General features: G+C 45.7%; 1 protein-coding gene across 1 annotated transcript in view; it reads right to left on the bottom strand.

Moving 5' to 3' along the window:
- Positions 1-5,402: 5,402 nt before the first annotated feature.
- Positions 5,403-23,483, bottom strand: part of SRRM3 (serine/arginine repetitive matrix 3) — a 65,858-nt gene continuing 47,777 nt past the window's right edge. Inside the window, exons 11-14 of the mRNA XM_056865133.1 lie at positions 13,770-14,116; positions 10,700-10,909; positions 7,894-8,031; positions 5,403-5,607 (exon numbers count right to left, since the gene is read on the bottom strand). Of these exons, the coding sequence (XP_056721111.1) occupies positions 5,430-5,607; positions 7,894-8,031; positions 10,700-10,909; positions 13,770-14,116 (873 nt within the window). The 3' untranslated portion in view covers positions 5,403-5,429. The remainder of the gene's footprint in view (positions 5,608-7,893; positions 8,032-10,699; positions 10,910-13,769; positions 14,117-23,483) is intronic.

Raw genomic sequence — 23,483 nt, 5'->3', positions numbered from 1 at the left:
CTCAAAGGTTGAGCTGGAAACGATAACTTCTTATAAAATAATTATATTTATTAAGTGTACATAATAGATATGATAAAAACACAAGGCTTGGAACACAGGCTTCATATAAAACCACCAGTATAAACTGTTACAGACATATTCAACACAGTTGATGATAACAATATAAATGACCAATGTTATAGCCATTTATGCAGGGTCAATTTTGATGCTGGCTCAAAGCTATTTTTTTTAAATGCGACCTTTAAAATGTCTATTCACAGTCCTGAAGCAAAAGGAGAAATGCCATCATCCCCACTCGCCTGATTCTTCGTTCCTTCCATTAGCCATTAGCATAGCTAACGTGCGACTGTCATTTTGCATGCTTCTTTGAGGGGATTCTTCGAGGTGGGGGTGGAGCAAACACAAAAGGTCACGTTGAAGGGGCTCTCAAGAAATGCGAAGCAGGTATGCGCTGGCTGTGCAGTCACTTCCTGAATCAGCGTGAAAATCTAAAAAAAATATGTGGGACACTTCAGCCTGGAATGTGCTGCTAATTACCAAGCATAAATGGCCTATGTGTTATCATTTAATTTCAATTTTTTCAGGATATTTGATAGTCTATGAATGCAAATAAAGTCTGTTCTGTTCTGTTCTGAATAGACAGTGAACCTGAACCTATCATCAACTGTGTTCAATATTTCTGTAATGGCTTATACTGACGGTTTTATATGTAGCCTGTGTTCCAGGCCTTGTGATTTTATCATATCTGTTGCGTACACTTAATACATATAATTGCTCTGAGCCCACCACCTTTAATTCAAGGGCCACGTACAGATGACTCATATAGAAATGCAGAGGGTGGGCTCCTGCGAAGAAGCAGCATTAAAAAACCGCAAACATTTAAAAACGAACCTTTTTGAGTGTTACAGCCCATTCCTGAGCTGACGGCGTACGGAGACGGCGGGGAAGAGGCGCAGCTGCACCTCCTCCTAAGCTGTTTTGCGTACGCAGTTAAACAAAAAAAAAGCCGTTTCCTGGCGCCGGCATACCGGGCCAAACTGGGATAGGAAGCCGCCTAACCGGTGGCTCCTCCCCCCGCCCCAGAACGCCCCCCTGCACCGGCGCAGCCACTCCACACTGTGGCCTGTACCACGGAGAGGCCGCGCCAGCGGAGGGGCAAGGCGCAGTCTCGGGGCCCTCGGACGCCGGCAGGACTGGCCTCGCTGCCAGCATAAGTGCATGTAAATCCGTGATTCCACGCCGCCTCCTAAGAGGTTTTGGCTGAAAACCTCAGGAATGTGCTGTAAATATGTCTTCATTAAAAAAAAAAAAAAAAAAAAACCTGTGTCGAAACTGTCAGAATTTAGGAAAGTGGTCAAAGGCCTGAACACTAGGTATCCCAAATTGTCTCTGGACACTGAACCTTTGGAGGTTTAACATTCTGAAAAGCAGAAACCAAACGTCATAGAGGGGAGGAGGGAGATTCCATTACAATATATAATGTATATTTTATTATAATTGAACCAGCTCACTGAATCTACAGTTTTACTCACAATCCAGAGAGAGAGAGAGAGAGAGAGAGAGAGAGAGAGAGAGAGACAGAGAGACAGAGAGAGACAGAGACAGAGAGAGAGACAGAGAAAGGGAGGGAGGAGAATTACTGGAAAGATTCCTCTACAGAATATTTGTTCCAGGTTGCTACCTCTTGCAGAAACTACGAAAGGATGCGAGGAAGACTGGACATTTTTCCCTGATGCATCGTCTTTCTCTGTTCGTCACTGCTTTGGGGAAGGGGTAGAACCTCTCTTATGGAGTTGGGGAAAAGGGCAGGGTCTCTGCAGGGACAAGGAAAGCCCTGCCTTGCAAACTGGTGCCTTGGAGGGGGTTTTCCTTGAAGAAAGAAGTCCTGTGGTGGGTTTGTTGACAAGCAGCTGCTGGGAAGCAGACCAGTGCCCTGATGGGTAGAGCTGCCAAGTCCCTCTTTGCCACCGGCAGGAGGTTTTTGGGGTGGAGCCTGAGGAGGGCGGGGTTTGAGGAGGGGAGGGACTTCAATGCCATAGAGTCCAATTGCCAGAGCGGCCATTTTCTCAGGTGATCTGATCTCTATCAGCTGGAGATCAGTTGTAATAGCAGGAGATCTCCAGCTAGTACCTGGAGGTTGGCAACCCTACCGATGGGGTTTGAATGGATGACTGGAAAAAAGCAATTTGGACAAGGGTTATTGTCGGGGGTCAGCACGGTGGATCGTCTGCTATGGGACTGGACGTGGCAGAGGATCCCCAGCTGATTAAAGATGCTTTGCTTATCCAGGCCCACCAGGAATGGGAGATGTGCTCTACAGGCCCTTGTGATATCCCTGGGGCAACCTCTCCAGTTGTTGCTGGGAATGGGCATCTATTGGAAGGAGCAGAACATGACTCTTTCACACTGCTTCATGCCCTGATAGCTAGGGTTGCCAGCTCCAAGCTGGGAAATACCTGGAGATTTTGGGGGTGGAGCCTGAGGGCTCTGAAGAGGGGAAGGACTTCAATGCCATAGAGTACAACTGCCAAAGCAGCCATTGTCTCCAGGGGAACTGATCACTGTCACCTGGAGATCAGTTGTAATAGCGGGAGATATCCAGCCACCACCTGGAGGTTGGCAATCCTACTGATAGCTCCTGTGGAGCCCTAGAGGCCCACAGTAAGTGAGTGAGTGCCCTTATGGGACTTAAAAGAGAGTAGAAGAATTCTGCTCCACTTCTCTTTCCTTGAAGGTGTGCCTGAGTGTGCATGCGGGCATGCATAAAGGGGTGGTACACTCCTGGCGACACCAGAAGGCATCTTGCCCAGGGGCTGCCAAACCTGGAACTGGCCCTTGTTTTGATCTTAGCTCTCAGGGGGCACAGGGCAATGGGCAGAAATGTAAAGAACGGGGCACTGTTCTGCAACATGACCGGTCATTTGAACAGTATGAAGACTTTGGATATAAAAATTAGCAGCCTGATCTTCAGCCCTTGCCTGCCCAACAAAACAGGACCTTCTACCGATTGCCCGACAGCTGCCGGCTTCTGGCTTCAGCGGTTCTCCTGCCTTGATTTCGGCCCTGCCGGCTTCAGCTTGGTTGTGATCCCTGACCCCACCTGTCTTTCTGTGTGCCATTTGAATCAAAACCAAGAGGAAGAGACGGGGGTCGTTTTGAACCTTCTGTTTCGAGAAGGGGGTGGGGGAAGAAGAAGTAAAAGAAAAGCCCTCCAAATGCCCCAATCTGAATTTTTTGCCATACATTCTGAATGTTCGAAATAAAATAAAAATATGTCAAACAAACAAAAAAACCCTCTCCAGATCTGGTACCAAAATGTTTACACTGCCAGCAAGTATCAAACATTGCCCTCCCCAATGAAGAATTAGGACATTGCTTCTGATCACTGGTTCAATCTGGGCAGCACCCACACATCACTAGACGTTACGCTGACTTGCGCTATAGCAAATGTTCACACTGGACTGGCTTGTCTGCACAGGACAATCCAGTTGGAAATGGACCGCTATAGCACAACAATAATTCAGTATCCAATGATGTGCCGATGCAGCCCAGGAGAATGTTTTTGAGCATCCAGATTCAAACAGAGGGTAGCAAATGCAGTCGCCATTGGGTCGACGCTTTCCAGCTCTTCTACTCCCTCCCCAAAGTCTTAAGCATTGCTTGGTATGTGGCCAACGTCTGCAGGCATGGTGTTTGGAAGCAGAACCTGAAAAAACGGTCTTCTCCATTTCACAGTCACGGATTACGGATGGATGTGTCCCCTTCCAAAGATGCCCTGAAATCCACGGTTTATTCTGACCGTGCTCCTTGGTGAACTGTGTTTGACTGACTGGCCTTCCCACTCTCCAGATATCCTGCTCTGCAAAATCTGCTTCTACTGTAGGTTACACCAGGGCACTAGTCCTCATGGTGAGCCGTTTTTTATTAGCAGTGTCCTTGCATCGGATATTGGTAGCAGCGGCTGGTTGGGACCTCTAAAGATGGATAGTTGGTAGGTCCTTGGGCTTGCAAAGGTTGCCAACCCACTCTTTCTCTCTCTCTCTCTTTCTTTCTGTCTGATGAATACGGCAGGTGCAGCGCAGCCATAGCCCGGCTCAGCCGTTACTGGCACCATCCTGCTGGTGGAAAGGTCAATGCCTAGTGAATTGCATCCCAGACTCCCTTTGGGATGGCTACTCCGCATGCCTGGCAGCCATATCACTTCCTCTATGGGTTGACATTTGCAAGGGAAACAGATGTGCTTTTCCACACTACAGCAAGGACCTAAGTGGTGTGAACCATCTGCCAGGCACTCTGCCAGAGGCTCCCTCGAAGCAGCGATGATGAGCCATGGTCCAGGACCAGGGTACAGAAGGGATGTGTCAATTTAGATGGATAGAAAGAGCTATCTCAAGGCTGCCGGGCTGCCTAACTTCCAAAACAGGGTCTTTACTTCCAATATTTGATGGGCTGCACCTTCAGAAAAGTGCATGAGATTGGATAAGTGGCTCTGGACGCTCTGTTTGCACCTCTGCACAAATCATGTGCTTCGGCATTGAGCTGTGGTCCTTTCCAGGTACACAGAGAGATGGCGTTTGCTCAGGACAGAGTCTGTATTTTTCCAGGAGTCGTCTTCCTTTCTTCCCTCTCTCCTTCCTTCCTTGTTTCCATCTATCTTTCCTACCCTATACACCCAAACCTCAGCCTAGCAACTTAGGTGCGAGGTTTCTTCCCCGTGAAAATTTTATACACGCACCCAACTCCCTTCCAGCTCCAAAATAAATTAAACATGGGTTCCCCCAGGCAGTGCTGGAGTGAAATAAATAAATAATTAAATAAATAACAATGAAAACCCAAGGAAGTATCTTCTGTGAGCTGTTTGTTCAGGAAAGGGGGAAAAACCCAGAGGATCGTCTTTTCTTTCCTGGAGTCCAAAGTTCCATGATAAAGTCTAAGTTTGTTCATTTGCTCTGTGTATCTCCTCCACCCGTACATGTATTTCCACCCCAGAATCCCTCCCAAATTTTTGCCAGTACAAATTAGGGGGGAAATCATGCCTCTCCCCACCTTTATCAGCCAGATCCCCATGTCCTAATTGGGAACATCTTGAGATGATCCTTCACTGATCTTTGCCGAGAACCTTTTGTTTACAAGGAGAGTTTCGCGTCTCCTGTGACGCTGTGTTATTTTCATGGGTGACACAGCAGTTTCTCCCCTGTTGGGCCCTTCCTGTGGATTTCCTGTTTCCCAACGTTGGACCAGCTACCCCCCCGTGGGAGACATCCAGCTCTCCCGAGACACGATGAGAAGGCTCCGGATGAGACAGAGAAGGGACAAAAAGACTGGCGCTGGACGGGCCTAGGAACCCCGGATTTAAATAGGGCATGCCTGGGGAAGAGAGTGGGGTTGGGAAGAGGGCCCAGGTTCTCCAGCAACCCAGGTGTTGGGGCTCAAAAGCCGGTGCTCTCAGAGCTGCTGCAGCTGTTGTAGCTCGGGCTGCGGCTGTGCGTCCGGCTGCGACTGTGGCTGTAGCTGTCGTAACTGCGGCTGCGGCTGTAGGAATAGCTGCTCAGCGAGCTGGAGGATGACGGGCTGGGCCGGTAGTAGGGGATCGGGCGCTTGCGGGCGCTGCAGACAGAAAGAGACGCTCAGTTAGCACTCAGCAGAAGCGGTGGGACTGGCACTGGATTTAGATATGGGGGATTCAGCTTTGGCACTGAGGGTGGAAATGAGCCAGCAGGTGGCGGTAGGGGTGTGTGTGTATATCGTAAAACCAAATTGGCAAGGGATAGTGGGTGATGTTAAGATCTTAATCCAGACCTAAACATGTGTCTTGAATAAGGTACTGTGGTTCAAAAAAGTGCTGTTATTCTCAAGATTCTGCACTGTGGAATACAAGTCCTGCCACCACTGTAGCTGACAAATATTGAGTCAATTGCATGCAACTCATATTATTTCACATCCTTTAGTTCTCTTTTGCTCGTTTTATACTATTCAATATTCAGGTTGGAAAAATATAACAAAATGTCCGAATCAGCAAGTTTGAAAATTCACATTGCCAAACCTTAACTTGTTATAAACTGAAATGACAGATTTTTTTTTGATAAAAATTTGAGCCTTCACACATATTTCAAGTCCCATATTTAATCTGCCAGGTTGAATTTGAACAGTTCAGACTGGCTTGTGATTTACTGGAGCAGGTGAGAATATATTCCAAATTTAAAATCTTGCGAAACCTGAATGGGCACCATGTACCATCTGGACCCCTTCTGTTCAGCCTGAGTAGATTCCCCATTTGGGCCTGCAACCCTCACAAGCCACACCAGCCCACCCACTCCCCCACCCCCAGTGCCAAAGTTTCCACCATTCAAGCCGTTAGTCCTGGATTAGCCAGCTAAAACAACAGAGCGTGAAAGGGTTAATAGCAATTGGGTTGTTGCTTGAGACACTGGAGAATTACAGCTGCAGGAAAAGAGAAATTAGGGGTTAGTTAGAGAGCCAGATTTGCCCTTGAGGCCCCCTCACCAAAAATAAACACCTGCTGCTTCCTTGACTGATACTTCAGAACGGATAGGCTGGCAATATAATCTTAAATAGATTAAAACCCTTCTAAACCCGTTGGCCCTAGGCCTCTCAGCTGCTCGGTTGTGGCAGACAATTGCCTGCTAATTAACCGGGCTGCCCGTGACTATCAGCTGGCCGGTGGGCAGAAGCAGGCCAGCTGAAGCTCCCCCCCTCCGAATAACGTCACTTCTGGTTTACCACAGAAGTGACAGGGACACTCTAGCACATTCCTCCAAAATCTCTATGGCTTCCATACAGTTTTTAGAGGAGTGTGCTAGAGCGTCCTCATCACTTCTGGGGTAAACTCAGAAGTGAAGGATTGCCCCCCTGTCCCACCATAATGAAGCTCCCACTGGTGAAGAGGGGGTACCTGGCAATCCTAATTGGCCCTCACCTGGATGGCCCAGGTTAACTTGATTTTGTCAGATCATGGAAGCTGAGTAGGGTCAGCCCTGGTTAGTACTTGGGTGGGACCTCCAAGGAATACCAGGGGAATGATGTGGAGGCAGGCAATGGCAAACCACTTCTGTTTGTCCCTTGCCTTGAAAAACCTACAGGGTTGCCATAAATCTGCGGCAACTTGATGGCACAGTCCACCACTTTCCACCAAACCTACTGACTTTGGTGGATTTAGAAGGAAGTGATCTCTTTCGAATTGCACTTCCACCACCACCACCACCCCATTCTTTTCTCTGTTCTCCCAGAAGGTGTCAAGTCCACAAGAGACACGTGCTTAGCATTGGAGAGTGCTCTGCATGGAGACCACTGGCATTATTTCCCGTGTCTGCATTTGATTAAAATTACATTCTCATGATAGTGATATGTGAAGGTGGAGACTTATGAAAAATTGAAATGGTGGGTGATAGAGATGTGGAAGAGAGGAGGAAGGGCCTGCTTTCCCATCATCAAGCCACTTGTGGTTCAGCATCCAACCAGAATCATGTTATCAGAATCTCCCTACCAGCCAGTGCCAACAGCCAGAATCTTGCTACAGTCCCTTCCAAGACACCCTTGCCTCCTTCTCTGACCCATATTGTCACAGAGTCATTAGTTAGTGAGACTGACAGAGACAGAGAGATGAACAAAATAGAGCTCCACAAAGCCTCACAGAGTGGCGGATTCAGGGAGACACAGCGGGGTCCTGATGGGAGGGAAGGTTACCATAGTAACCCGGCCCTGGCAGCTATGGTCTCCGCTTGATGTTTCTCCAGGAAGAACCTTGAGATTGGATGGAAAAGGAGAAGTTTGCAGCATTAATGAAAGGGACGTGCCCAAAATTCTCTTCTTCTGAATTTTCTCCCCAGGTTTTTGGGGCATTTGGAAATACCTGGTCTTGATTCTTATGCTTACCTCGTGATTCTTCTGGGCTCCATAAAGCTGGGAGAGTCACGCCTTCTTTTTCGGATGGGGGAATAGCTTCGGGAGCGACGGCGGGCACGGGTTGGTTCAGTGTCGCTGTGCCGGGTTCGCTGCTCATTGTCTTTCTCTCTAGATGCAAAACAAACCAGTCTTTTAGACATGTGCGTCAAGGACTCTGGGTCTCAAACCAAGAACCTGAGGGTCTGTGTCTTCTGCCTTGGGAAGAACATGTGCATCATTACCCACTTCAACACAAAAGGGAATAGGCGTGGGGAAAGGAAAGGGCCACGGATCAGTGGTATAGTATCAGCTTGGCATGCAGAATGGCCCATGTTAAATCCCTGGTATATCTAATTTAAAAAAAAGATTAGGTAATAGGTGATGTGAAAGTCCTCTACTTGAGATTTTGGAGAGCCACTGCCAGTCTGAATAGAAAATACTGACCTTGATGGACCGATGGTCAGTGGCTAACAGGCAGTACACATGAATATGGTTTACACTTAATCAAATCATTGGTCCATTTAGCTCAGCATTTATTCTAATTAGCAATGGCTCTCAGGCAGAGAAAGGTCTTCAACTCTTAAACTGCAGATCTGGGATTTCAACATGCAACTAATGGGCTGTAGGCTCTGAGACAGTGATACTCACTCAGTGGCTCAGAAGCCAAATGTAACTCTTTGACATGCCATCTGAAGCTCTTCTGAGCACTGTTCCCCAATGTGGCACTTGCCTCATGTTTCAGCAGTGTGAGCAAGGCTACTGCTCTGTAGGGTTTGTAGTTGGCAAGTGGTTCCCACAATAGGTGGCAGGAAGAGACAGCCCTACATGCTCAGAAGGAATCTGGTAATTTAAAAGGTTATTTAATTTATTTTTAATATTAATAGCTATGTGTGTGTAAAGTACCATCAAGTCACAGCCGACTTATAGAGACCTCTTCCTGTACCAAGATTCTGTCCTTTGCAATACCCTGAGTTCGTGCCTTGTAGAAATAAAGTTTGTTTAACTTGACAGAGTCTACACAAGTCCTTACCCACCTGCCTGGCCACTTGGCATGCTACTGAATGACATCCCTGTAAGGATGGCTTTGGGCAACCCATGAGAGAGGGGGGCCTAAATTTTACCCAAAGTGGTAGCAGAGACAGTAAAGTGGGGCAAAACAGTGGCTAGTCTTGTCTCACAATGTGAAAGAGGCCACAACATGGTGGCAGCGGTGGGATCAAGTTGAGGAACCATGCAGACTGAAAAGCTGGCATTCATAACACTTGGAAAATCCATGTGTGTATGAGAGAGAGAAGTGCTGGATTTTACTGGAAGTGGTGACAGTGACAGTAAAGGGTGACAAATAGTGGCTAGTCTTGTCCCACAATGTGACAGAGACCATGACACCAGCTACCTGAGGTTTTTTAACTGGAGATGCTGGGGCTCAAACCCAGGACTGTCTGCAAGCAAAGCAGATGCTAAAATTCCTCCCCGCAAAGGAATCTTCCAAACTGTCCATGTATGCTACATAAAATGAGCCTGGCTTTTCTCAGTTCAGCCCTGAAATGTCAACAGAACAAAACCTTCTGCTTGCTCAAGTCCATTTTCCAGGTTAAGAACTCAGGGATCCTAAGCAGCAAAATACAGTGTCCTGGTGTAAGTCTGGGAATCAACACACAAGGCCTACATGGGATGGTGTTACCTATGGAAGACATTTTATTTTTAAAAGCTGATCACTGATAAATGAAGTTTTAGTTGATTATCCATCAATTAAACTAATTCATCGGTTAATTGATTATGTATATAAGTGCCATCAAGTCTCAACTGACTTATGGCAACCCCAGCAAGGGGCATTCAAGATAAGTGAAGCAGAGGTGGTTTGCCATTGCCTTCCTTTGCAGAGTCTTCCTTGATTGTCTCTCATCCAAGTACCGACCCTGCTTAGCTTCTGAGATCTGAGAAGATTGGGCTGTTCCATGTCGCTTTCCCTCTCAGTTAATTGATTAGTACACTATAATACCAGCCAAATTAAGATAGTGAGGAAAGCAGGAGGTATTTAATAAACAAAATCTGTCATTTGTTGTTAGAAGAAAAGGCTTGGCACTAGGGTTGTCGATTCGGTTTGTCCGAACCGAAAAAACAGCCAAATTTTCCCTGATTTGGGGGTTTTCATTTCGGATGGAACCGAATTCAAAAAAGGCGGGAAAACGATGAGCCGAATTCGGCGAGTTCGGGGCAATCACTGAATAAATTTGGCAAATTCGGGCGCTCCGAATCAGCACATAACCGTCAGTTAATAAGCAACTAGCAGCATTCTCCCACGCCAATTGGTGACCAAGCTGGGTCTTCTTCTGGCCAATCAGTCGCGGTTGAGTGCGTGAGCCCAGCTGCTGCACTGCCCGGGGAGAGAAAGAGAGAGCGTCTGTGTGTGAGAGAGATCCCCGTGGGGGGGAACGTGTGTACATTCGCAAATGTGTTTTTAATGGCTTTATTCGGCCGATTTTTCCCCCGAACTCGGAACTTGGCACCAAATTCCACGGATCCGAATCGGGGGAGTTTGGACTTCGACATTTCCCGAATTAAAACGGCCCGAATTTTTCTGAATCTGAATTTTATCGAATTTTTTTTTCAACAGCCCTACTTGGCACATGTTATCTGTACCATTCTCTGGTTCAACGGTATGCATTAGAACTGAATGAACCTCAGAATCAAAGGAGTATGCAGATAATGACTGAAATTAGCCCTTTCAACTTCATTACACGTTCCAAAAAGAAAGCATGGTCTACAGCAGTGTAACCAAGAACTGCATATACCTCACCTGCTGCTTGTGATTTTTTTCTGTGATCCAGACCGAGTCCTGCTGCGTGCAGATCTCTTCTCCCGGGACCGTGATTTCGATGGTGACCTACTGGAACTCCAAGTGCTGCTGCGTGACAGGCTCTTTCTTCGCCCAGAATTGTGCCTGGAGTGTTTGGCTGGGGGAGGGGAGCAGCTATGGGGCCTACTGCGATGATGCCTTTCCTTAGCCCTGAAAGAGGCAGTAGGCTAAGATTAGGGATGCCAGAAATTTCTCAGCTAATCCTTTAGACAGATGAACTTGCCTTGAATGACACTCATGATCAGACTATGAGCTGATCAGGGATATTGTTTGGATTGCATCAAATAACTTGAACCACTGCCGAACATGAAGGTGCTTGTTGGTCAAAAGCCGACTCCAAGCTAATAAGGGGAAAAACCAGTTCTTATCCCCCCTCAGCAAACATTGAAACACAGTTGCAAAAGGAAACTCTTCCCTCCCCTCCAAGCTGGGTGGTGACACAAGCAATGATTTAAATCTCTGAATTGCAAAAGGGACCCTGACCTGAATGGCCCAGGCTAGCCTGATCTCATCAGATCTCAGAAGCTAAGCAGGGTCAGCCCTGGTTAGTACTTGGATGGGAGATCACCAGGGTTATTATGCAGAGGAAGACGATGGCAGACTACCTCTGAACATGTCTTGCCTTGAAAACTCTACTGGGTCACCATAAGTCAGCTGTAACTTGAAGGCATTTTACACACACACATTGTAAAAGGAAGAGGGGAAATAACTCATCATGTGCCTTTTCTCATAAGCCCAAGATGAGAGCTTGAGGTGGGGAGAAGAGGAAAGCAATCAGCTGGGCTTCTGATCACTCCTTCCCAAAAATTATCTGCATCTCAGCACCTGGGAGGCAGCAAAATTTCTGCTGGTCAACTGGAAGTCACTTCTTCCTGACACCCCCCACCCACCCAAAAAAAACTGTTGCTGGGTACAGAACAAAAATTTCCCAGCTGGATATTAGAAGCCAGCTTTCACCCAGCGAGTTTCCATGGCAGAGTGGGGATTCAAACCTGGGTTTCCCAGATCCTTAGCCACTACACCACGCTGGCTCTCTTAAGGGTACTAGCTACCTTGAAAATGCACCTTGAGCCAACAGAGATCTTGGGTCAGCTAGCTGGTAAATGAAAGACCATTGCTTTTGGAAAATAAATTCTTAAGTTAGAAATGGAAATATCACCAATGAAAAAACCAGGGTGTTTTGTTTTTATTTTTTAGGGGGAAATCTTAGATGGGGTGAATTAGAATGCTGTTACTCAACTGTATAATGACAAGTCTGTATCAGTGCAAAATGGACACCATTTTGCCTCTTGATCTGAAGGGAAAAATTAAGCTGTGGATAAGGGTAAAGATACGATAGTGGCAGCTTTAAAAAACTTTGTATGTGTACGTGTGTCTTCTCTATTCCCCTCCCATATATATATTGTGTGTGTGTGTAAAGTGCCGTTAAGTCACAGCTAATTTATGGCGACCCCATAGGGCAAGGGTGGGGAACCTTTTTTCCGCCAAGGTCCATTTGGATATTTATAACATCATTTGCGGGCCACACAAAATTATCAACTTAAAAATTAGCCGACCAAGCCCCAAGAAGGCAGAACAAACTCACATCCGCCTTGAATAGAGGCTATTCCTGTCTGCGGGAGGGGGTGGATTGCCAGTCTTAGATCCTTCTGAGCTAGAGATCTGCCAGGACCCACAAAGGGCCAAACCAAATGATTTCGCGGGCCTTAAACAGCCCCCGGGCCTGATGTTCCCCACCCCTGCCATAGGGTTTTCAAGGCAAGAGACTTCAGAGGTAGTTTGCCATTGCCTGCCTCCACATCATGCCCCTGGTATTCCTTGGTGGTTTTCCATCCAAATACTGACCAGGGCCAACCCTGGTTAGTTTCTGAGATATGACAAGATCAGGCTAGCCTGGGCCATCCAGGTCAGGGCCACAAATTATTTGTTGTTATTTCTGCTCAGATATTATTAGGTCCACTAGTTTTAAGATACTATTTTGTTATCTTCTACCTGGTTTCTATTTTCTTTGCTGAATTTAAGAAATGTTTAACAATTTTGCTTATTTGGAAGGTTTAGATGTATTGGTTGATTTGCTTAATTGTTTTATTGCAAATTCTGATGTTATTGTAACATGGTGTAAGAATCTTAATGGGTGAGAGGATGGGACAGAAATGGTCAGAATAAAAAATAAAAATACCCCCACAGCAACTTAAATAATTGTCAATTACACTGCCAAATTCCTCCCCAACTGGAAAATGGATGAAATGTTGGTGTCTTGGGGAGGGAGCATTTTTTCTAGACCAGAATGGTAATGAGTAGAGTAGTTACATCCACACATAGGGATGCTACTGGATTTTGGAGCCTCACAGTTTTGACCTGAAAAGCCAGATTTTATTTTTGCTTTTCTATTATGCAAATTGGAATCAGGAGACCCATTTTCTTGTGTTACATTTGTCCCATTAAATCAATGTACTATTTAACCTATCCTTCCTGTTTCAAATATGTAAGCCAGGGGGTGGCCAAAGCACAAGCCTTTTGGGACGAGTCAAAGGGTAAGACCCAAAGGGATCTTAGCCCTTGGCTCTTAGCCCAATGGCACTGAGTTTGCTTCTGTTCCCAACTGTTACTGATATGTAAGCCTGGATGTGGCCAGAAGTGTAAGCCTTTAGGTTTGAGCCAAAGGGTAAGACCCAAAGGGATCTCGGCCCTTGCCTTGTAGTCCACAGCCCTGAGTAAGCTGGGTCAGGGGCTCCAAGACTGGCCCAGAACGCTGCAGTGTTTATTTTTATCATTTAAATTATATTTCAGTGTTTGTTTTTCTAGATGCTTTGAGTCCCCTAGTGGGGTGGGAAACGGGGTAGAAATACTTAAATAAATAATGAAAAGAGCACGATAACAGAAACAAACCAATTAGGAACACGCAAGGAAAAAAGGGCAAAATAGCAAGGCTCGTGAAGACAGCATGCACAGACAACGGGGGAGGGGGCACAATTGAATACTCCCAGCCCTCACCCTTTGCTCTGCTTACGTTTTCAGGTGCACTCCATGGTTCTTCTCTACCCCAGCTGCTGTGTGGTATGGATGTGAGCTGGTGGACCCCTCTGAGTCGCTGCTGTAGCCTGTTTGGCTGACAGAACGCGGGGAGTCCTTGGGGCCAGAAGCCTTTGCCCTGCCACGCCCTTTGTGCTTATGCATCGAAGCAGATCTGGATCGGCGCCTGTGAAGGTGCTTCTCTCCTCCAGAGCACCTCCCCGGTGATGCGGACCGCTGTGGGGTCTTGAGGCCATATTTGCCCCCCCTGCCAGCTTTGGCATGCGGTGATGGCGCTTCGGTCTTGATGTGCACCCTGGACGAAGGTGATGCAGAATCCAGCCTCTGAGGGAAAGAAAGACAGAAAAAGGGGGAAGAGAAGGAAGGGGGAAAGAAAGAAAGAAAGAAAGAAGGAAAGGAGTGGTTTTTTTTTTTTAATAAAGAGAACCCCCTCCCTGTCAGGGAGGAAGCTGCAATTCACAACGGCAATGCACAATGATTCAATAAGGCAGGCTACACAGAAACTACTCTGCACCTTGCTTCCCTGTTCAACCTCTCGTTCTTACACAACGCAGCTCATGCAAATCTTTGGCATGCAAAACAGAAAAGGAAAAACAAAATAAAAGCAAAATGAAATAGGGAGGGAGAGTTCAAATATAGCACCTTGGGGGGGGAATTGGCTAAGTTTTAAATCCCAAATGATATTGAAAACAAAAACTAGAAAGAGAAAGGGGAAGGGAGATATTGGTGGATGGGGCAATATTATGGGATGGATCAGAAGCAGGGCTTGGGTCAAAAGGGGCTCCTTTTTTGGTTAGCCAATCAAGGAGGCAAAGGAGAGAGTTATGGGAAATGGTGATGTGGAGTATGGTGGGGGGATAAGGGTCAGAGGTGGGGGGAAATCAAATTGGAAAGCAAAAGAAAACTCCACAAATGTCATCATTACTGAAACCAAAGAAAAGGGGGGAAATGTTTCTGAACTCTTTCCTGGGTTTCGAACTTCTTAGCTTTGTGCAGAGTCTCCATCAACGCTCTAATCTCTTTCTCTTTTTTTTCAATTCATCTTATATTCTGTTTTGTTAAATTTCCACTTTTTTTAAGTCCCTCTTGGTTAACATCCACTTACCAAGAAAGTGGCATTTCCTCCTTTAGTAGGTAAGGTATGAAGAGAAGGGAAAAGCGGGCAATATAAGTGCATCATTAGATTGACAAAAATGCAAGAGAGAGAGAGAGAAGAGAGAGAGAGAGAGAGAGAGAGAGAGAGAGAAGAGAGAAATAAAAAAACCAAAACCACCCTTTTCGCCTACGGGCCTGCCAATGAGCAATCGGGTTTGCGAGGAGGCAATCCCTCAGCCTCCCCTTGACAGGGAGAATCAGTGACACGGAATACCTTTGGATTGCTCAAAAATCCACTCCGTGCCCTGGTTTTATCCCCACCAGAATGCAAGCACTTGGAAGAATTTTACAATGCACATGTCAGCCAGGAAATGGTAAGATTTACAGGCTGTAGCAGCCTGAGGGAGCCAACCGTCCATTAATTATTATTATTGTTATAATTTTTGCTGGTCTAACCAATACCACTCTGTTTCCATCCAGGATCAGGGACTGAAAAACCAGATTTGCCAGGATTCGCCCACCACCTGATTTCATTAGGCTCCACTCAGTAGTTGCCAATTCTTCTGCCTCTGCCCATCTCGTTGATTTCATCTGATCCCCAATACGAACCAACCCTGTCACCTTAGAAAGACCCACTACTATTTCAAACATTGGAAACCCTCTAGGAATAAACTAGAAGGACAGGTAATATTATTCCTGTTCCCTCCTCCTCTTTTAGTTCCCATGAGGGAAACATCATCCCAGAATCTGCTGAATGAGAGGGGGGACCCTGCTTGGGGGGACCCACAAGCTGCAGGAAAAGCCCACAATTGATTAGAATAACATAGAATGTTTGCTATGATAAAAAAATGGTTGATAGGAATCCTGCCCTGTGTCAGATTCCAAGTGCCTAACCAGGAAGGGATTTCTGAGATGTTTAGCGTTCACAGAGATTTTAAAAAATGTATCCATGCTACAAATGTAAAACTATTTGACTCTAGTGTAACCGATATGGCTGTCTCTAAAGAATCCCAGGAATAGGGAGACTACCGTTCCCATAATCCTCTGGGAAGTCTCTGAAAAGACTACAGTTCCCATAATCCTCTGGGAAGTCTCTGAAAAGACTACAGTTCCCATAATCCTCTGGGAAGTCTCTGAAAAGACTACAGTTCCAATAATCCTCCGGGAAGGAAAAAGTAGCTGTTAAGCCAGTTTCATTCTGCCATATGGATAGTCCTACAGGTAGGGTTGCCAGCTCGGGGTTGGGAAATACCTGGAGATTTTGGGGGTGGAGTCTGAGGAGGGCAGGTTTGGAGTGGGGAGGGACTTCAATGCTATAGAGTCCAATTGCCAAAGCGGCCATTTTCTCCAGGTGGTCTCTATCGGCTGGAGATCAGTTGTAATAGCAGGAGATCTCCAGCCACCACCTGGAGGCTGGCAACCCCACCCACAGGGCATCTGAGACATGGCTTCCCACTTGGGTACTATGGGCTGGGAATTATCCCAAGCAGGGTTGACATCTGTCAGCCTGAAGATCTTACACATCACATTTATGAAGAAAGTTCTGAAGCAGCAAGGAAAAGTAGAGCAACTGCGGCTCTTGATTTTTTCTTCCATGGACCCCCCTTTTCCTATTCTTTTTCCTCTGCTTGCTGTGGGATGAAACCAAACAACCTCCTTGTTACAGACAGGCAAGAATAAAGAGGGGCAAAAGAGGCACATCAAATCAATGCTTTGGAGGCATGACAGGATATAATATGACAGAATACTGGGGCGGGGCACAAGTTGTATTATTATGTACAAGCTAGATTGGTTAGGATATGGCTTATTCACTACTTCAAAAGGCCCGGAGAAAAAGAAGGGGGTCTGATTAAAAATGAAGTGGTACGACCCAAATTCAGCTCTTGGATTGCCATCCAATCCAATGTACCTGTTCCTGAAGCCAATCTGAACTTTCCCGCTTTCCCTTCATCCCTACTATCCACTGTCTTAACATGGTGGACATCTTGGGGAGACATTATGAGAAAGCAAGCACTGTTAAAAATGGCTACCATGTATCAATAAAAGAGGGACAACCATTTTGATGCAGTAGCCATTTTGACAACTGAAAATATCTTTGTCCAAGACAGTAGGCAGAGGGTATGCTGGCAACAGGAACAGGTCAATGGGCATGGACATGATATGGACCTCCTTTTTATGTGCTTGGGTATCTGAATACTCAGGTGCGAAATGACCCAGATACAGATTTCAATATTCACTTCCATATAAAGCCTCACCTTGTGGCAATAAACGGATGAATGCCACATTCTCATAAATAGGTGTTAAACTGGGCTGTACAACATCCAACTGCAGGAGGGAACATTATCAAAAGCTGTTAAAGCTGCTACGCTTAAGACTCTTCTTGACACATACGTTTTCTAACTAGACTTCTTGAAATGCAGTCTAAGATGGTACAGTCCGGACACACAGGTTTACCATCACACCAGATAGATTTTGAGGAATAAGGTTGAGCAGCTTTGTTCAAACCAGCTTATTTTGTCTGGCTTTCTGAAGGTTTAATATTTTCAAATTTTGCTATACAAGGGATACTGAAATATACATCCTATGTTGCATCTAAAGGGCATGATGTTCAACAGCATATTTTAAATCCCATTTATTTCTGTCATGTATCTGAGGCACATCTCCCATCTTTCATTCTTGTCAGTGGCTTATCAAACGTAAACCCACCAGAAAAATTAAGATTTTTTTTAAAAAATATCATTGCTAAAATCTCTGAACCTTCAATATACCTTATTAGGAATGATTTGGAGATTTGGCCTAGAAACACATACATTTTAAACGTTGCAAGCAAACGCACATTAGGAGAACCTGTTTAAGAATACCCCCCCCCCAATTTACTTCAGGTTTGGGATGCAAACTATATTCATACCATGTTTTGTGCTACATGGGCTATGGTCTGCCCCCAAAGCCACACTGTAACTGCTACTACCCTTGAACAAAATGCGTCAGTCTTTGTCTCTGGCCCTCACCCTAAAAGCTTCTCAGAGTTCAATCAGTACGAATTCTTATGCAGTAACAAAATGTAGGCAAAATCAACCCACACTGCAGAATCTACACAAGCTTTTGTAATTATCCCAATCTGCATTTCACCTCAGGTCATGAAATTCCCAGTAGGATTGCATTCCAAATATATATCCAAAAAAACCATTATCAGTATTTTTCTGGTATATTCCGGTATCTGGAGTGGTATTCGGGATTCTTCGAAAATTGTATCTATGTACCGAATATTTCAGGAGATATTCAGAAATATTTGGGATCGGCACTTTAAGGGCTACCAGTTTTGTTTCAGGTGCACATCGCCAATTCTAAGTTAGGTGGTCTTGTTTCTGAAGTGCTACTGATGCCTTTGGAAATCCTCCAATGTTCTGTTGTTTTTTAAATTTCTGACATGGTGCAGAGCACTGTTCATGCACTAGATGCACTATGCATGTGCATTTGGTCATAGCATTTGGGTCTTTTCATTCACCCGCATCTTTGTCCCCCCCTTCCCAATGTTATATACTCACTGATAAAAGGCTGCAAAAAGCAATCTGGATGATACTGTGTGTATGATTGTAAGAAGATTTGTTGCGTGTGGTGTTTTACCCACGAATGTCAGTAAAACATTGCACAAGAAGAATCTTGAGGCAACTGTATGAATAATCATGTCACAGATGATGTTTTTGCAGTGTTTTATCCATCTGCAGGTGTGTATTGGTAATCAGAGGGGGATGAAAAGATGCCAGTAATGGGAAGGAATAGAAGACTGCAGAAAACTTCATACAATCCAATTCCAGATTCTATTTTCGAAAGTCTCTTCACATAAACCAGAGTAAAGAATGCATGGGCCACAACTCATACAAAAAAATTCCAGAATGATTAAGAAATGAATTGGGGTAAATTCACTTCTCCCTAGTCACATTACCTGCCAAACTGATAACAGAATTGGATGTAAAGGCTTGACAAAATAACATTGGACAACGCTCGGAGAATCTCCACTTCCATTTTCAAAAAAGTTTTAGTCCTCATGGTGGAGAAGTTGGCATGACGGAATATTGACTGTCCATGCTACAGTTTTAAGACACTGAATGTAGCCAGGAAAGATTCGGAGTGGTCATGAGGAGAAAGTCAATGTCAAGCTCCGTCCTCCACGTGACCAGTAGAAATGTGGTAGTACAAATCTATTAAAATGTAATTCCCATAATCGATGCCTCTCAAAATCCAGATGTGATCAGCACAGAACTATGCATGTGTTGCTTAAGAGCAAACGTACCCATGCACAAAACAAACTGCAGTAGTATAGCCTATTCTCATCCTCAGCTGCCTCCTATTTGAGTTTTGCCTATTTTTCTTCCGGGTGTGTGTGACTTTCTTTCTTTCCTTCCTGTTTTACCAAATATGCATATCATTTACAACATCCAACATTAGCTGTCAGCCAAACGAATGTACTAAACTGCACACCTGCCCAACATTTTACAGATGAAAACAGGGATACCTATGTTTTTGTACATCCCATTCTCATCACTGTATAGCTCCCTCTCTGTTAACGAATGTTATCCACCATACCAATTATTTTTATTTGGAAAAAAAAAGAATAGTTCACAAAATGTTTACTCTCAAAATGTTTACTCTCAAGTGTGTCAAATGGCAGGCTGGATGCCACAATTTGCCTCGGGGTCCATGCACACATATTTAAATGCATACATGTACACTAGAACACATATGCCTTCCTCCCCCCTCCTCCTGCCACTGGAAGATTTAATTTCTAGAGGCATGGGGGAGAGGATGAAGACCCCCCCAAATGGCAACTGTAGTGCATGTGCGTACTTTATCAAAACTTTATCTCTCCCCCACCCCACCCAATCTCACCCTATGTTAGAATTTTCTCAGATCACATATCAGAACAGTGCAATGCTCGCTGGTAAAGAGGGAGAGTTGGAACATATGGAACTGGAGTACTGGGATGGATTGGGATAGCTTCAGGAGCCTAGGCAAGAAATAGGAGTGCCGCTCCCTTCTCTGGCCGCCTCCGCTTTTCTTTCTCTCCCATAAAAGTACAAATCATTTGAATGCTCATTAATGGTGCACTGAAATCTGGACTGCTGAAATCTCAAGTAGGGTTGCTAACTCTGGCTTGGGAATTCCTGGAGATTTGGGGGGGGATGATGCTTGAGGAAGGTGGAATTTGAGAAGGGAGCTCAGCAGGAATATGCCATATGCTCCGCCCTCCAAAGCTGCCATTTCCTCCAGGGGAACTGATCTCTGAAGCCTGGAGTAATTCTGGGAGACCTCTATGCTCTACCTGGAGGTGGACAACCCTAATCTCAAGATTGCCTTCACATACCAGCACTGCAAACACAAATGGCCTGTTGCCTTCTGGATTGTGATCAGCCACGGTTTGGCCAACTGACACCGATCCGCAACAAGATCAAGTCCGGCTGCACAATTGGTGACCCATCAGCAACAGCACGAGAGAGTTCCTTCTAGGCATAGTGAGTGGCCCAATTTACCCATCCCAAGCATCCCCGACTACATCTGAAGAGAGTTAGCGAGCCTTCCAGAGTATGCATATACCTACCGGCGAGACACCCTATGGAGGCTTCAGCATGAATGAAAAACAAAAGGAAATCAGTATCTTGATCTACATCATTCACATTTTCCACCACCAAAACTGCCCTGTGGCGTTATCGTCATGGGTTTGGGAACCGGACCCTTTAGCTAGCGGGGAGGCCTGGTGAAAAGGGCCCGATTCATCCCAGAAGGAGCACAGGGTGCAAAGAGGTTTGAACTTGGTGTCTTCCACATGCAAAGCATGCACTGTACCTCTTCTAGATTGTCACAACCCCCAATAACGCTTCTCTTGAGAAAACTCGACTCGTGGATTTTGTTGATGCTCTTGGTCAAAGGCCAAAGCAATCTTACGTAGCGGTGGGCTGACCACCTTTTTTGTTGCTAATTATAATTAACTGGCTTCATTTCCTGGCTATTGGATGTTTAATAATTCATCAGTGTCCCCCACAGATTCCTAAGGAATGGGCCTCCCCAAGGCTCCATCATGTCTTCTCAGCAGCTCTCTGGGGGGTCCTTCCCTGCCCACCCCCTACTTCAGGGAAGTCACATTCCAATCTATGTCATTTTGAGAGGTCATTTTGAACTGTCATTTTGAGAGGTCGTCAATCATTTTGTCCTTTGTCAGGGTCATGACTTTTTACATATCTACGAATAAAGTACTATGAAGTGGCTGGACAGCAGAGACCGCCCATCCATGCCAGGAGAATCATGGGAAAGTGCATCATGGGAGGTGTCGTTTCCATAGTGCCTGGTGACCTCTGACACATTGCACAGAGGCAGATACACTCCAGGTCCCTATCACCTCCGTGTGTGAATAGGGTTGCCAGGTCCCTCTTTGCCACTGGCGGGAGGTTTTTGGGGCGGAGCCTGAGGAGGGCAGGGTTTGGGGAGGGGGAGGGACTTCAATGCCATAGAGTCCAATTGCCAAAACGGCCATTTTCTCCAGGTGAACTGATCTCTATCAAATGGAGATCAGTTGTAACAGCAGGAGATCTCCAGCTAGTGCACAGATCGGACTGCATGGTTCGTGGGACCCAAGCTTCATACAGCAGGATTGTGCATTAATCGGGATATTATTCCACGCATGCACCAGACAGCGAGTCATCTACTTATATGACTCTGGACTTATTACATGTTTGAATATGGACAATGATTCCAAGATATGAAAAAAAACATGATGTCATAGGTAGCAATTTATTGTATGTTGTGGTCTGTTGTTAATGTGATGGTTCATTTGTATATACAATATAGCACTCTTTGTATTGTGAATATTGGGCTTAGTTCTGCTGTTTGAATAAGTGTAACTAACATTACAGCAGGCTGACTGTTTGCTTTGCCAGTACCTGGAGGTTGGCAACCCTATGTGTGAACTGGACTTATTTGATTCGTGACCTCCCCTCTGGTAAGAGGTAGGAAGTGGTGGTCATGGAAGAGAGGGTTTGACCTGTGGTAGGAGCTCACGGAGGCATGTCCCATGTGATAATGTGTGCTGAGAAGGGAACGTGATGCTCAGAAGTCTAGATTTCTTGACTTCATCAAAGGTACACCGGGGTTTAGAGACTTCGTGGGGACTCTGGTTCCTTTTGGAGATATCAATCAATTAATTAATTAACCTATCTGTTGGAGGTCCCTTGCCCTAAGATTATCTGGCTGTCCTCGACAGGTCCAGCTGGGTGGAATTCTCTTGTCTAATGAGAGCCATGCCCTGCGGGACCTAGCAATGTTCCTCAGGGCCTGTAAGATAGAGATGTTCCGCCAGGGTTATGGTTGAGGGCAGCGATGGTCCCATCTAGAAGGTGGCCTCCTCCTCCTCTCTCCTTGTGTTCCATTCTTCTCCCTCCTGGGAGACAGGGAATCCGACCGAATAAAGGCCACCGAAATACCAGTTCTCCCTCTAGAGATTTATATCCGTGCCATTGATGTGCTGAGTAAGTGCATTATAATGTTTTAAATTGTATTTCATTGGATTTTATTGTATTGGTATGTATATTATTATGTTGTTAGCTGCCCTGAGCCAGGCACTGCTGGGGGAGGGTGGGATATAAATAAAAATTGTTGTTGTTGTTTTTTGCTTCTTTTTGGAATCTGAACATTTCAACTGGATTCCAGTTGAATTCAACTGAATTCCAAAACTTCTAGACCCCAGAATCTACCACTGATCCAAGGACTTCCGTTCAGCTCCAGCTCTAGGATCAAGGCTTTCTCCCCCTCTGCTTTGATTGGCTATGGGGTATGTACCTTATTTGGAAGCTCGTGGTCACCTGCTCGGGTGGCCGTTACTAGCTCAGGTTGTTGACCACAAGCTGCAGAATAAGGTACACATCACATAGCCAATCAAAGTAGAGAGGGAGCAAACCTTGATCCTAGAGCTGAAGCTGAACAGAAGTTCAGTCTTGAGTTGCAGTCCTGGGTGCGAAGTGTAACAGAGGTGAATGATAATGAGCAGCTGCGGAAGTTAGCAAAGGAAGAAGCCTGCCCAGACCAGCATTGTTGCTCACAGTGTTGGGGGGGGGGGGAGGGGATTAACAGTGCAATCCTAAAGACAGTTACTCCAGTTACTTGCAGAGAAGAGCAAACAAAATGATTAGGGGACTAGAGCAACTGCCCTATGGGGAGCGGTTAGGACGCTTAGGGCTGTTTAGCTTGGAAAGAAGGCGGCTAAGGGGAGACATGATAGAGGTCTATAAAATTATGCATGGTTTGGAGAGAGTGGACAGGGAGAAGCTTGTCTCCCTCTCGCATAATACTAGAATGCGGGGTCATCTGCTGAAGCTGGAGGGTGAGAGATTCAAAACAGATAAAAGGAAGTATTTTTTCACACAACGCATAGTTAAATTGTGGAACTCCCTGCCCAGGATGTGGTGATGGCTGCCAGCTTGGAGGGCTTTAAAAGGGGAGTGGGCATATTCATGGAGGAAAGGGGTATTCATGGCTATTAGTTGGAATGGATGCTGGTCATGCTGCATACCTGTTCTCTCTCGTATCAGAGGAGCATGCCTATTATTTT

The sequence above is a fragment of the Euleptes europaea genome, chromosome 19 (assembly GCF_029931775.1).
Source record: "Euleptes europaea isolate rEulEur1 chromosome 19, rEulEur1.hap1, whole genome shotgun sequence".
Lineage (NCBI taxonomy): Eukaryota > Metazoa > Chordata > Lepidosauria > Squamata > Sphaerodactylidae > Euleptes > Euleptes europaea.
The sequence above is the reverse complement of the archived record's forward strand: the minus strand, read 5'-3'. Positions and strand labels throughout refer to the sequence as shown.